The sequence below is a fragment of the Mesocricetus auratus genome, unplaced genomic scaffold, assembly GCF_017639785.1.
Source record: "Mesocricetus auratus isolate SY011 unplaced genomic scaffold, BCM_Maur_2.0 Super-Scaffold_100021, whole genome shotgun sequence".
NCBI lineage: Eukaryota > Metazoa > Chordata > Mammalia > Rodentia > Cricetidae > Mesocricetus > Mesocricetus auratus.
This window is the reverse complement of record NW_024429202.1, coordinates 11060802-11076480: the sequence shown is the minus strand read 5'-3', so window position 1 is coordinate 11076480 and position 15679 is coordinate 11060802. Positions and strand designations below refer to the sequence as shown.

Sequence of the window (15679 nt, the reverse complement as noted above, 5' to 3'; positions counted from 1 at the left end):
CAATTTGCAAAGTCGGTGCTCTCCTTCCACCACATGGGTCATCAGGCCCGGTGACAAACACCTTTACTTACTTTATTTTCTGAGACAGGGTCTTTCAGTGAACCTGGAACTCCACCAATTCTGCTGGGCACAGGGCTACTTCACCAGTGCTAGAATTACAGGTGCACTGGTTTGTTTTGTTTTGCTTTTTAACATAAGGCTGGAGACCCAAACTCAGGTCTCCAATGGCACTTTAGCAACTAAACCACCTCCCCAGACTTCTTCCTTTCTTCTGTATGTTTTGTTGTTGAGATAGGATAGGGTCTTAGAGATTCCAAATTGGCCTTGAACATATTAAGCAACCAAGAAGATGACCTTGAATTCCTCATCCTCTTCCTGCCTTCACCTCCCAAGTGCTGGATTTACAGATGTGGGCACACTAGCTAAGGAAACCATTTTTAAGTAAAGTAAAAGTTGCTTCAACACGATGGCAAGTATTTGAATGACAACAGTGGCAAAGCTTTCCTTAGCATGTGCTGAAGCCCAGGGTTCAATTACTACCATGGGAGTTGGGGGAACAACACAGCACACTGTGCATACTCCATTTAAAAAAAAGTCAAACTATCCAAATTCAAAATTATAAATATACAAACTTCTGTATTTAAAACCCAAAATGTTCTGTACTTAACCATTACCATAATCTTGAGTATGGTACTCATAGCTCATAGTCTGCAGGCTGGAAAGACCTCTAGCCTCTTCAATAGTGGGGTACCAATATGTCAGTAATATCCATAAGACAGTGTTAATACTTCAAATTTTAAAAGTTCCTCAAAGTGATCACCTCAAGTGAAGGCTTGCATTAATCAGAAGACTTGATGTCAGAGACGACCTTAAAAGTATCTTAGTTACTGCTGATACATCTGGATCTTGAATGTCCCAAAGACTCTTGTGCTTTGAAGACCTAGTCCCCCACCGTGACCCTTTTAGGTGATGAAACTTCAGCAGGTGACTGGAAGGGAGTTAACTTAAACACATTCCCTTCAGGGTCACCTCTTCCTGCTTCTCTCTTATGTTTTCCAAACATTATTGTCTTAGTTGACTTTCTATCGCTGTGATAAACACGAAGACTAAAACGGGTTTATCTGGCTTATAATTCCTCATCACAGTCCACCATAAAAGAACGTCAGTCAGAGCAGGAACTCAAGGCAGGAACCTAGAGACAGAAATTGAAGCAGAGGCCATGGAAGAACACTACTTACAGTCTTGTTCTCTATGGCTCACTCAGCTTATTTTTTTATACAGCAGAGGACTACCAGCCACTGTTGAACAGAGGATCACTGCCCACAATGGAGTAAGTCCTCTCTCATATTAATCATTAATCAAGAAAATGCACCACAGGCTTGCCTACAAGCAAAAGGATAAAGGCATTTTCTTTTCCAGGATGACTCTAGCTTATGTTGACAAAAATAACAATAACAGTCATAAAGACAACAGACTTTCTCAACTATGTGCTCACACAATGATGCTACCAGTCCTAAAGCAACAGTCAAGAGACTATAAATTATAAACTGAAATTCTGTACTGTGAGCTCAAGTAAACCTTTCCTCCTCTTAAACTGATTATCTCTGGTGTTTGTGCCACAGCAACAGAAAACAGTCACATCTACCAAGTACTTTATCTACTTCCTCCCTATACAAAAATTCCAACTAGCCATTATTCTTCTCATTACACTTTTAACATTTTTTTATACTGGAACACAGAACTATCCCCTTAAATCACCACAATCCCTGGTTTGGGTTTCTAATGAAGTTCCATGTTATTTCATTCCTATTGCTACATTCTAATTCTAGTACAACACTAATAAGCCATACCAACAGATTTATAACACCATAACAACAGGAAGAGAAAGGAACATTCATATCAGAATCCATGAGTTGTCAGAAGGTTTGTTTTTTTAAAAAGAAAAACAATACTTCTTAACTAATCTCGCAGCAGCAGCTCCTTTCCTTGATAAGGCCTTGCATTAATAACTTTCTTTTTTGGATAACGATTCACAGCCAACCAAAGCTAGGTAAGTACTTTTATGATGAATATGTCCCAGTCCCCACACCATTCTTGTAAACTGGTGGTAACTGTGTATGATTCAATGAAACTTCAGAATATTTTTCTACCTGAAATCCCTAGTGATTAAATCCTCCACAGTCACTCCCTTGGAACACAAATTACCTGGACATTCAAACATCTAGAGTAACCTAAAATACACCCAATACAGTGTCTGGCACATTCAGACAGCTTGCGTACAGAAGTCTGAGATCATTCTAAGGAATAAAACAGGACCCAGTTTCCAAAGGGGGGTAGGGACTTAGGAAGCAGGTACATCAAATCAAGTCATTAGGATCAAGTAAGAGAGGATGCTAGACTGTGATAAAAGAATAGTCTCAAACATTAATAAGCAGAGGACAGATTTAAAACCCAAAGCTGTTCATATCACTATACTCATACATTCAACCACCACTGTTGACTAATATAATGTCAAGACATACACTATGCAGTATAAGATCCATAACAGAGAGGCTCCAGCATCTTGTCAGTAATACTTTTGGGCTCATCTGAAACAATCTCAGTCAGTAAATCAGGCTCCTGTTGCTAAAAGAGGGAGGGAGGGAGGGAGGGAGGGAGGGAGGGAGGGAGGGAGGGAGGGAGGGAGGGAGGGAGGACAAAAGATACACCTACCTTGTATTTCTCCCAGAAAAATATTGGACCTAGCCAGGCAGTGGTAGTGAATACCTTTGATCCCACTACTTCTGAGGCAGAGGCAGTGGACCTTTGACCTCAAGGCCAGCCTAGTCTACAGAGACAGTTCCAAGGCAGCCAAGGCTACACAGAGAAAAGGTCTCAAAAAACAAACAAACAAACAAACAAAGACAGACAGACAAAAAGAAAAAAGAGGAAGAGAAAAGGAAAATACCTTCCCTTACCTCATTTCCCTATACGAGGTCTTTGCGGGTCTTGTCAGCCCAGGACTCCAGTCTGAACTTCTACCTAGTGCTTGCCACCAGCTACATCTCACTCCCACACCAATCTGACCTGCTCCGCCCCACCCATCTTTCTGCGCACTGCATTCTGCCACATGCACAGCTCATATGCTGACTCTAGGCACATAGGAACCTCTATCTAAAATCTCCCAAACTTATGTCTGTCCACTACCTCACCGAGAAAGACTCATGACTGACTACTGTCTATTTGTGTTCAATATATGTATATATAATATATGTCAGATATTAATTTTACAGAATAAAAGGTGTTCAAACTTTAAAAAGTTTTAATAATCTGATCATGAACGAAGCAAACTCTAATTAAAGAGTAGGCTTAGACTGCTGATTCATCTTTGAAAGAAAGCTTTTCTTTTTTATGCTGGTAAATCATAAGATATCTATGCTTACAAATATTATCTGTATAAATGAGTATAGTGTTAGTTACAAAGTAAAAGAAAAAAATCAGTCACTATAGAAGGACATTTATCATCTAAACCAACTGTAAATTTCTATTAAAAACTTCAGCCAAGCAAGGTTGCACCTGTAATCCCACCACTCAGAATGAAACCCTCATCTACACAGTGAATTCTAGGCCAGTCAGGGCTACAGAGTGGAAACTTGGTCTCAAAAAGTAAATTGGTGTGTGTTTTAAACACACACAACATGCTTTCAAAACAAATTTTACTCTTTTGCAGAAATTTATATGCAATTTTGATGCTGTAAAATAACATCAATCAGTCGGGCATTGGTGACGCACAACTTTAATCCCAGCACTTGGGAGGCAGAGGCAGGAGGATCTCTGAGTTCGAGACCAGCCTGGTCTACGGAGTGAGTTCCAGGACAGCCTCCAAAGCCACAGAGAAAACCTGTCTCGAAGAAACCCAAAACAAAACAAAACAAAATAGTATCAATCATCTGTCCCACAGAGGATCCAATCATTCAGCTGACTTGAATAAGGTAAAGTGCATGCTTGCTTTTACCTCAAAACCTTCAAGTTTTTGGAAAAAAGTATCTATCTGTACTTCTCCCAGTTATGAATTTCTGAAACAGTCTTGCTATGCACACAAGCTCCCCTGAAATTCATGATCACCTCCTACAGCCACCCCCAAGTAGGTGAGAAAACAGGTGCCTATCAAAAACCTTAAATGTTTAACCCTGAGATTACCAGTGTATAAGATAAGGCGTCTGTCTGTACACAGAAGTTAGAGAGATAGCTCAGCAGTTAAGAGCACTTGCTCAGCAATCCTGAGGCCCGAAGTTCAAATCCTAGCACACACGTAACCAACTGGGGCCAGCACAAGCACTCATAACTCCCAAGGAGGCAGAGATAGAACTGCTGAGGCTTAGTCTTTAATCCCAGCCAGGAAAACAAGATCTCCAGAGTTTAGAGAAAGGCCTTGCCTCAAAGGAATTGATGAAGAGGTTGAAGAAGCACTGAGCACCCTATTCTGGAACCCACATATGGGCACGGGTACATGTACCCCCTCACACACAGCTTGAGGGCAGTAGAGTTTGTATACACACACAATCCATACATAAGTCATTACAGTAATCCAAAAACCTACACATTTTTATCTGACACTGAAAGGTTCCATTATTTTCATGAGCATAAATTTTATTGTTTCAGCCAGATCCTACAGTAAAACAAAATTTAAATTCTTATCTAAAATTAAGAGAAACATTAAGTCTTAAGTATCTGCTTACCTTTTCAAATATAGAGAGAGAGCCATTCACTTAGTCTTATTTCAGTCCAAAATGACTATCTGTATTTTTGAGGGCAAAAAAAAGTATTGGAAGCTAGAGAGATGACTTAGCAGTTAAGAGCACTGACTGCTCTAACAGAGGTCATGAGTTCAATTCTCAGCGCCCACATAGTGGCTCACAACCATCTAACTGCAGTGCCATAGGATCTGAGGCCCTCTTCTTTTGTGCAGATGTCAGTGCAGACAAAACACCCAAATGCATAAAGTACACAAACGGGTATTTTTTTAAAGGTATTGCCTAAAATCCTTTCTTCCTAAAGCCTTCACCTTAAAAGTTGACAGGCATTTCCCTCTACATTCAATGTAGAAACTAAAAACATTAACACAACTTAAGAGTAGAAACTCTTAAGTTTTTCCTCAAGCAATTAAATATTTCAAATGAATAATTGTTTCTCACAGTGTAATCAATATTGAAAAACAACTTTGTCAAGTTATACAGAATTCAATTTCTGTATTAACATAAAACCATCTTACTGGCTCTTGAAAAGCAAAACTCTGCATTCACTTACAAGTTAGTGAACTGCAAAGATCTTTGAACATACAAGTCTGCTCCTGCAATATTCCAAGCCTCATTAGCTCACTCATTCTCCTACAGCCTGTACTCGGCCCTTCTCACTGATTCACAGATCAGAAGACTGAAGCACAGACAAGCTAAATCACTTTCTAAGTTGCAAAGCTTGTAGGTAAAGATCTCAGGAAGTCCCTGTTCAGAGCCCTTTTTCCCTTTTTTAGACAGTTTCACAGAGACCAGGAAGGCCTTGAATGAGCTGTGTAAACAAAGCTGGCCTTCAATTCTTCAATTCCTGCTTCTACTTTCAAAGTGGCACAGATCTAGGCTTCAGAAACTCTCTTAATTAGGGGTGTATGTATCCTTTAAGTAACCATCACCTCATAAGTATCCATGATTGTCTCAAAGCAAAACGACTTATTTTTATTTTGTAACAAACTAGATAAAACATTTGAGTATCTGGAGCTCTGTGTGTGTGTGTGTGTGTGTGTGTGTGTGTGTGTGTGTGTGTGTGTGTGTGTGTGTGTGTGTGTGTGTGTGTGTAAAAGCACTATGGGGGAAGGAAGGTGTTGCCCTCAGAAACCAGAAGAGGGTATCAGATCCCTTGTACGTTACAACCAATTGTAAGCCACTGAATAGGAATGCTGAGAACTAAATTAGAGTCCTTTTAGAGAACAGAGAGAGATCTTAGGATCTGCCATGTATTACAAGAACTGCAGCCAACAAACTGGTTGGATGTTACAGCTAAGACCTATAATCCCCGCAGTCAGGTGGCCGAGGCAGGAAGATCACTTTTAATTCAAAGCCTGGACCACAGGGTGAGGAGGTGAGTTCTTGTCTTAAAAATGGGAGAAAAAGAACAATGGCAGGTAAGAAAGTAAACAAATTATATACTAGAGGAATTTGGAGGATTTTATATTTTAGAAGATTTTAATGATTACACAACCAACAAATTTTAAGTACATAGTCATCTGCAAATGTTTCACAAATTCTATACGAAAAACAATGACAAAATACCCAAAATAATAGACCTTAAACGCATATATTGATAGTATGCTAAACAATTAACTTTCCCAAGATACGCTAGCAACTCACCTAAATAGACCAAAGCAAGTAGCAAAGAAAGGGCCTGTGAACAATAAATACAGGTATTACAAGGTAAAATATTTTTCATTTATTTTTCTTAAGAAAAGACTTTAGCTAGGGGAATGGCTCATGCCTTTAATCCTAGCACTTGGGAAGCAGGTGGATCTCTGAGAATTCAAAGCTAGCCTGGTCAACAAAGTGAGTTCCAGGACAGCCAGAACTACATTGTAAGAGCCTGTCTTGTTAAAAAAAAAGAAAAAGAAGTACAACTTATATTCAAGTTATGAACTGACTTCCCCTATGATGAATCACAAATTTAGATGACTTCCACGGTTTTTAGAAACACAAATGAGAAAGAGGACGGTGAAAGTTGACACTAGTCACAGTTACAAGCCCATTCAGTAACAAGCAGGACAACTCGCACTTAAAATAACTTCAAAGTGCAAAGAAGTAAGTTTGCTGGTTAGCACTGGGCCCAACAGTCTATACAAGGTCCCAGGTGGTTAGAAGGGCTCTCAGCAAGTCAAAGTCACAAAATGGTGAGTCTAGACCATCAAAAGACGCTTAATTACATTCTGCATCCTGACTTAGGACAGATAAGAATTGTATACTTACTTTCAGCTTTTCATCCAAATCAGTTAAGCTAGCTTTTGATGCTTAAATAAGCCTGCAATTACCCCGTAAACTCAACTAATCAAGTGGAAAGGAATCCATTTGAAAGTCCGTAACAGCAAACGCTTGGCTCCTGGGTTGAGGAGCACTTGGTATAGAAAAGGTACATAGAGCGGGAGGGAAGCAGAGGGAGCATAAAATTAGAAACTCTAGGAAAACAGAATAGGCAGTGTCTGTAAAACTAGCTAAATTCGTCTCCCACAAAACAAAGTGTGGGCACAGGGTGCCACATCAGCAGTGCTCCTGTTTGTGTCGTGCTTCTAAATCATCCGCTAGTTCCATGAATTATTAATTTCAGTAATGGGTGAAGCAGCACCGGGTCTCAACGGAGAAGTGAGAACGCCTTTCTGATTTATACCACAAACTCAAATTCGGGTTTTACAACTTACTGAACACACTCTTCCTGCCTTAGGGCGGCACAAATTTGATTTTAAAAAGAAAAAGAAGAAACAGTTTTAATCGGGTTTTTTTTAAACTATGACTTTTAATTTGTAAACACTTGAGGGAGTTAGTGCCTAGCCCAGAAGCAACTTTGTTATCAAAAAAAGAACTGTTACACCACTTAACAAAACTCCTTCTCAAAGACCGCGGCCACACACTCCGGCTTTCTCTAAGTCCAAAAGCCGAGCCGAGGGAGGCACAGAAAACAACCTTGTGGCCCGGTGCTTTTTCTCCCCTCCGAGAAGGAAGTGTCGCTCCAAACAGGAAACTGCTCCTCCAAAGGTTCAACGCGGAATCCTCGAACGCGGAGCCCCCAAGCCAGCCAGGCAGCCAGCCCTCGGGAGGAAACTCGAGGTGCTGCTGCTGAATGCCAACACACCTGACCAGGGCGGCTGCCCGGAGAACGGCTTCCCAACGAACCCGTCAAAGGGGGGAAGGTGCGAGCCTGGGCGCAAATCAGTGCCAACCCCAGCCAACCGCAAAAGGGAGGCTTGGGGGGTTTCTGCGCTTCCCATTATCTGTGACAAAACGCCTGTGTGTGCATATAATGGACGTGGGGGGGTGTGAGCGCTCTTTCTTCCCCCCCAAAAAAAACCCAATCTGTGCCCAGCCTCGGAGGGGCAGAGCTGCCCGCGCCACTTTGTCAAGTTCGCGATCGCCCTCCCCCATCGAAGCCGCAGGCTCCCGGAGGGGCGCTCAAGGGAGGCCGGTCGGTCACGGGTTCGAGCCCCGCTGTGCCGCACAGGACCGCCCGGCCCGACCCGACCCGCGTGCGAGCCCCCCGACGCGACCATGCTTACCCATGCTGCGGCTCTGGCGGGGAGAGCGCGGCCCCGCGCGCGGCCTCTTCTGTGCACCGGCCTCAGGCGCGCCGGGGAGGCGCCTCCATCCGCCCGCGGCGCGCGCTCCGCCGCTCCTTTCACCCGGCCCCCGCCGCGGCCCCGGCAGGCGGGAGCGAGCGGCGTCCGCGCGTGCGCACGGGGCGCACTCGCCCGCGGGTTCTCTCCCCCACACACCCCCGCACCCCCGCGCGGGGGTCGCTTCCGGTCGCCGCTGAGGCTCCGGCGGGATCTCTCGCCCACAGCCCGCCCCGCACCGGCTCCCTCACAGGCCGAGCGCCCCCCACCCCAGCTCGAGACCCGGCTGGAATCCGCGAGCCGGAGCCGGGAGAGTTGGGCCCCCGGGGTTGGGGCGAAATCTCGCGAGAATGGTCTGGGACTGCCGGCCACGCCCCCCCGTCGCGGCCCCCGCGCCACCCTGGCTCCCGCCGCTGGTGCCAGGTGCGGTGACGTCACGGCGGGGGCGCGCGCCGCCCTCCTCCAGGTGCGGCGGCGACGGCGGGCGGCGGGCGGCGGGGGCCTCGGTCTCCCTGGGGCGCGCGACCCCTGGCGTCGGGTCCCAGACAGGTACCTGAGGGGTTCTGCAGAAGGAGCCCAGGTTGTCCCGCTTTGTTTTCTTCAAAGATGTTAGCTTGTGGGAGACCCAAGAGGGGGAAACTGGAGGAGCGAGCGAGCGAGCGCCTTGATTTCGAAGCTCCAGGCGGGCCCGGATAATGTGGGGACCCCACAGTCCCCCTGCAAAGTTCCCTGCGGGCCACAGGCATTCGCTCTTCTTTGGGGTGGGGGAGGCACGAAATGAAGTTTCATGGGAATACGTTACTGTATTCCTTGAGTCTCTTTTTGGTCAAAGACGACTTCCTACCCCCACTCTTTTGAAATAGAAATTATTCTAAATTAGGCATTGTGATTTGCAACATTGCCAGATGGTTTGTTTTTGTCGGGGTTTTTTTTCCCCCTAGAGCAAATATGAAGTCCGGTTTGGGATTATTGTAATTAGACAGGAGCTTTCTTCGAACTATAGACAAATTTTATCAACTCAATGTAATTTTCTTTCCTCTGTTTTTCTTTCCCCCTCCTATTTGAAGAAATCGACTTCAGCCCCTGAGCAAATTGTGTGGAAGCAACATGTGTCCACTGCCAACTATTGTGCCTAGTGCTTTTTCAAGAAATTATGTCATTGGATTCTCACAGCTACTTGACACTTAAAACTGCCTTGCCCTTTGGAACCAGGCCGAGCTGGGATGTCTGAAACTCAACCCTGCCATTTACTTTTTGTAGGTCCTTGGGTGGAAGAACCTGACTGGTGCTTCAGCTGTTAAATGAGTGGAAAGAAATCTTTACGATGTGGAACCCTATCTGGCTCGAGAGTAGTAACTTTGTATCTACCCATGCTCACTAGCTCCTATAAACCAGCTGTGGGCATCTTTTACTGCTTCTGAAACGGTTGCCTTAGTGACTTTTAAAACAGGAATTTGTTAAGATTCACGGTGGATAAAACGTTGACAATTAGTTGTGTCCAAGAAGAAACAAGGTAAACATTTCATTTGCACGAGTACACAAGAAGTCGGCTGCATAGGAAGCAAAGCACAGAGGATGGCCTTGTGTTAGCCAGGGACTGCTTATTGAGTAATATGTTCACTGTCTCCTATCCAGCCAGTGACAGGAATAAAAAATTCATAGCCCTTATCTTCAGTGCCTTTGCTTTGTAAGCCAAAGGCAAAACATAAACACATAATAAGCAGCCTAAAGTAGACACAAGTCAGGTGTATAGGAGCGGAAAGGAAAATACGTTATGAACAAGGCAAGGCTCACTGAGGGGAACAGGACATCGGAGAGGTAAACAGTGAAAAACTATCAATCCTACAGTTGGCAGTATCTTCCAAAGATAAAACCCTGAAAGCCAGAAATGCATTCTTTTTACATGTATGTGTGAATTCCTACATGTCTGTGTAGCACGTGTGCCAGTGCCTGTGGAGGCCAGCCCGGAGCTGGAGTTCCAGGCAATTTTGTGCTACCCAGTGTGGGTGCTGGGAACCAAACCGAGGTCCTCTGTAAGAGCAGCCGGTGCCTTTAACAACCGAGCCATCTCTCCAGCCCCCAGAAATATGTTTCTAAGCTTTAAAAATCGTGTGTAGGGGGCTGGAGAGATGGCTTAGAGGTTAAGAGCACTGGCTGCTCTTCCAGAGTTCGTGAGTTCAATTCCCAGCAACCACATGGTGGGTGGCTCACAGTCATCTATACCAGCAAGATGGTTCTTTGGGAGAAGGCACCTGCCAAGGCTGACAACATGAGTTCCATCCTTAGGACTCACATGCTCCTAGTTAACTTTTTAAGTACTTTCCAAACTCCCAAGTGTGCCAATGTTAGTTCATCAATTCTCAGCTCTTTGTATTCCAGGGCAAGGGATTCATTTCACTCTGACCATTTGTCCTTTTTTCCTTCTATACAGTGAACATTTTAATTCTAGCTTCAAAACTGTTACCGTTTCTGTGACTGACACAATTTCTAATTTCTAATTCATGCCTATCTACCGTCATGTTTTCCCGAGGTTTTCTTAGGACATACTCAGAAAATAACTGCATTGAAATATCACCTATTAGCCGGGCGTTGGTGGCGCACGCCTGTAATCCCAGCACTCGGGAGGCAGAGGCAGGCGGATCTCTGTGAGTTCGAGGCCGGGCTGGACTGATAGCCTCCAAAACAATACAGAGAAACCCTGTCTCGAAAAACCAAAAAAAAAAAAAAAAAAGAAAAAGAAATATCACCTATTATTTTCCTATTGGCAAAAACTGCCTTTCATGGACCAGTGTAGTGAAGAAAGAAAATTCAGTGTTTGTTTTTAAGTACTTGTTGAGCTCAAAGTTGCCAAAAACTAATTCTTTGTTTCTTTGTCCTTAGTTCAAAATTCTAGGTTTCCTGAGCAGTGTTTTAATCTTGTTTGGCTTGGCTAATTTCTGTTGCAGTTAAGTTCCTACCACCTCAAAAATTTTTTTAATCCCACTTTAGAAAACAATTGTAGGAAATTATAATCTTAATCATCACAAAGCCTATACTGTGAGTTCATGAAAATAAAAATTAGCATCCAGCCTCCTCCCTTCCCCCCACCCTCTGCCCAAACTGGTGTCCCATCCATCAGCATGAGACAGGACACTCCACTAGCAATTTAGGGGATATGCTGAGGCATGTGACCACTCTAAGCATTTTCACTATTATAGTTCTTTTAAAAGTTTTAAACTCTGGACCTGGTGGGGAGGCTCAGTGGTAGGTTGCTTGCCTAGTGTGCACAAACCCTGGGTTCATCCCCAGCCCTGAAAACCTGTCCTTAATTCATTAATAATAATAATAATAATAATAATAATAATAAACTAGAGAGATAAAAGCAAAATCATGATGGCCCCATTCAAACAAATGGCCATTCTGCATACTGCAGGAATCCTTCTAAGGATGCTATTTGTAGCTGATTGGATGCCAGTGTCACAGGCAGGTCACGGGAGACTAGAAGGCTCTCCACAGGAGTCTCTTTCAAGAGCCCTAATATTAAAGCTCTTAGTTGGTGACAGCTTCTCACTTTGTAGCCCAGGTTGATCTCCAACTTGTGATCTTCCTGCCTCTCCTCCCAAATGTTGGAACTCCTTTTATACTACCATTCTGTGCTTTTTTGTTAGTTGTTATCGTTTTGAAGACAAGGTCTCTCCTGGCCTGGAACTCACAGATCCTCCTGTCTTTGCTTCTCCAGTGCTAGGACTAAATATGTAGCTACCACTCGAGGCTCTCAATACCTGGATCTTCCATACTTAAACTGACCCCCATTGATTAAGAAATACTTTTTTATTTTTTGAAGATTTCTTTATTTTTGTGTTTGAGTATTTTGCCTGCAAGTATAATGAATTCGCTGTTGTTTAAATGAGATTCCCTATTTTAAAAATAAAAAGCTGTATTGAGAATGAACATGATGCAGACCAATAAAATGTGAACTCTCTCCTCCTCCCCCACTCTTGTTTGTTTGGTTTGGTTTGTTGTTGTCATTGTTGTTGTTGTGTTTTGTTTTCAGATATGGTTGCTTGGTTGATTTGGTTGTTTGTTTTTTTTTTTTTTGAGACAATGTCTCACTGTGTAGCAACGGCTGGTCTAGAACTCACTATGTAGACCAGACTCGCCTTTAATTTACAGAAATTAAGTTAACTTTCTGCCTTCTGACTACCAGTTGCTTTGTTTTCTATTTTCATGTGTGTATATTTGTTCTACATGGTACTATATTACATAAGGACATTTTTCATTTAAGGTATATTTTCATGTTATTTCCCCCTCTCCCATCCCCCTCTCCCCTTCCTCCTACCCCCTTTCTCCTTAATTCCTTTTGTTCCTCTCCACAGTTTCACGTCTACCTTCAACCATAGCACATGCATAATGTCAAATATCTATATAAAACCTAAGAATCACAAATAAGACAAAACATGCAATATTTACTTTTCTGAGGCTGACTTACTTTGCTTAATATTGTATCCAGTTGCATCTGTTTTCCTGAAAACAATAACTTCATTCTTTTTTATGACTAAAAAAACTTCATTGCATATACCACATTTGATATCCATTTCTATGTTGATAGACTCCTAGGTTTGAGCCATCACGTAACCATTGTGGCTAGTGCTAAAATAAACGTTGAGGTGACATGTTGGCTTGGAGTCTTATGGGTAAGTACCCTGAGTAGTACAATTGGGTCATAAGTACATGTCTGTTTTGAATACTTTGAGGAACCTTCATGCTGATTTCCATAGTTGCTATACTACTTCCATCGACATTAGATGGGGTTTCCCCCAGTTTCTGTTTTGTTTTTTCTTTTATACAAGGTTCTCACTGGATAGCCCTGACTGGCCTGGAACTGACTATATAGACCTGGCAGACCTGAAATTCACAGAGCTCTGCCTGCCTCCACCTCCCTCCTGAGTGCTGAAAGTAAACCAGGAACCACCAGGCCCAGAGAGGTTTCCCGTATTTATTGCTGGTTGTTTTGTTTCTAATGCCTCCCAGGCTGGCTTCCTACTGGCTCTGTAGCTACAGACAATGCTGAGCTTCTGATCCTCCCACCCGTGTCTGCTGAACCCTGTGATTACAGACTTGGATGCCTTATTATTTGTTTTCTGAATGACTGCCATCTGACTGGGTTTTGATGGAATCTCAACGTCGTTTGAATTCGCATTCTCTGAGGAATAGTGAGATTAAACTTTTTTCATATATTGATTAGTCATTGTACTTTAATCTTTTGAGAATTACCTTTCCATTTCATTAACCCATGAATTGGTTGAGTTGTTTACAATGAATACTATTTGCTGTATTGTCCATAAGTCAGGTTGTACATACCACAAATCACTCTACTACAAGGAAGTTTTTTTAAAAGAGAATAATATTACTAATTTGTGTTTCCATTACTCAGAAACTATTTTAAATTACACAGAAAGTCAGGCATAGAAGCTCTTGCCTGAATCCTAGCACTTGGGAAATGAATAAAGGAGGATTGGGAGTCTCAGGTCATCCTCAGCTACTAAGTGAGTTTGAGGCCAGCCTGGGCTACACGAACCCATGTCTAAAAAGCCAAAAAAAAGTCCTGGGGATGAAGTTCAGTTAGTGGAGTGCTTGCCTGGCATCCATGAAGCCCTGGGCTTGATTCCAGTACCAACACAAGCTAGACGTGGTGGCCCACTTGTGTAATCCCGGCACTCAGGAGACAATTACATGATAGGGCTTCTTAAAATAGTGACTCAGTGGACTCTGAGCAGAAGATCCCACACGTGCTGTTATTTCCTGGCCACCATCTGGCCTAATAAGTACTAAAAGGCACTCATTACGTTATTATATTGATGTGTTTCTGCCCAGACAGCCATCGTCTGTTTCTGAAACAAGAAGTGGAAACTTTATTTTAGATCCCCATTTAACTTCCCTAACTGTGCTGAGGACAGAGAAGATTTGATCTCTCATAGGACACTGAAACTTTGAAATATGTCCCCCAACCGTGTGTGTGTGTGTGTGTGTGTGTGTGTGTGTGTGTGTAGGGGTGTGGTTCTGGAGATTGAATGTGGGGGATATGGGACTGAAGGTTGTATGAATGTATATGTATAATATTGGGGATTTAGTGTATGTGGATAGAGCTGGGAATGTCTATGTGTCTGTGTGTCTCTGTATGTGTATCTGTGTGTGTGTTACTGAGCACTGAATGACATTAGTTTGATGCCAAGAATTAAATGCCTGCCAAAGCAGAAAAAGCTCATAAACCAAGACGTTCCTCTCTGCTCATTCCTGACACTCACATTCCATTCTGCTGGTTTCCGGCCACTCCCACAGCCGCACCACATTCTATATGTGGCTCATGAGCCAGGCTGTCCAGCCTGCAGTCAGCCCAGGCCTCCTCTGCCTTTAATCACGCCTGGTTATCTATACAAAGCAGGGCTTCTTCAACTGGAACACTCAGACCTTCAAGGCAACTTCAACCTCCTCATCCTTGAGGCTTCTATTTATACTCCAACTTTATAACCAGGGAAACTGAGTCATCCTAAATCGCCTCCAACACCTGTCTACTTTCTTACAGAATTGCTTCTCCTTGGACACGGACTATGCCTTCTGTTCTACTTTACTTTCTATTGCTATAACAAAACACTGAGCAACAACAACTTGGAGAGAAGAAAGGGCTTATTTGATTTATAGGTTCCGGTCTGTCATCAAGGGAAACCATGGCAGGAGCTCAAAGCTAGAACCTGGAGGCAGGAACCGAAGCAGAGACTGGAAGAATATGTCATTTCCTGTCTCACTTTCCATGGTTTGCTCAGCCTGCTTTCTTATACAACCTAGGAGTGGCAACACTCTCGGTGGGCTGGGCCCTCCTGTGTCAGTCATTAATCAAGACACACCTTTAATCCCTGCACTATAGGGGCAGAAACATGCAGATCTCTATCTATGAGTGTGTGCCTGCTTGCCTGGTCTACATAGGAAGCTCCAGGACAGCTAGGACTCTATAGGCCCTGTCACAAAAAAAACAAAAGCAAACGGAGGAGGAGGAAGAAAGAGAAGAAAAAGAGAGATGGATAGGACAGATAGAAAGAAACAAAGAAGGAAGGAAAAGAAAATGCCTCACAGACATGCCCACGGGCCAATCTGATGGAGACAATTGCCCAGCTGCGGTTTCCTCTTCCAGGTGACAGAAATAACCAGCACACCCTCTTCCTTCCATCAAAAGTGCATCTCTGATGACAAGTTGTTGGACTTATCATTTCCCCCGACAACTATATTTCCTAGGCCATATCTTTATCCTTTTCCTCTCTTCCATCCCTACCTTTCTTCACTGACTTATCAGTACTCTCTTTAAAT

At 43.4% G+C, this 15679-nt stretch overlaps 2 protein-coding genes across 3 annotated transcripts in view; one reads left to right on the top strand and one right to left on the bottom strand.

Annotated features, from left to right (window-relative positions):
• LOC101832452 (CD2 associated protein) overlaps positions 1–8494 on the bottom strand; it is a 76647-nt gene extending 68153 nt beyond the window's left edge. Inside the window, exon 1 of the mRNA XM_005072297.4 lies at positions 8285–8494. Within this exon, the coding sequence (XP_005072354.1) occupies positions 8285–8288 (4 nt within the window). The 5' untranslated portion in view covers positions 8289–8494. The remainder of the gene's footprint in view (positions 1–8284) is intronic.
• A 56-nt stretch (positions 8495–8550) lies between these two features.
• LOC110341266 lies at positions 8551–12315 on the top strand. Of its 2 annotated transcripts, none has more exons than XM_040729163.1 (2): positions 8551–8807; positions 9409–9678. In XM_040729163.1, exons 1-2 carry the CDS (start codon positions 8692–8694, stop codon positions 9527–9529), a joined length of 237 nt encoding a protein of 78 aa, XP_040585097.1. In that variant the 5' UTR covers positions 8551–8691; the 3' UTR covers positions 9530–9678. The 2 variants fall into 2 exon arrangements, 1 of the variants encoding a protein (XP_040585097.1); XR_005870033.1 differs by lacking the exon at positions 8551–8807 and adding an exon at positions 8817–8890 and having other exon boundaries at positions 9409–12315.
• Positions 12316–15679: the final 3364 nt, after the last annotated feature.

Bases quoted from the DNA above. Each gene is read 5' to 3' on its own strand.
- LOC110341266 (XM_040729163.1), top strand. From the start codon at position 8,692: ATGGTCTGGGACTGCCGGCCACGCCCCCCCGTCGCGGCCCCCGCGCCA. The intron at 8,808-9,408 runs GTGCGGCGGCGA...TCCTATTTGAAG, and splicing joins CGCGCGCCGCCCTCCTCCAG to AAATCGACTTCAGCCCCTGA.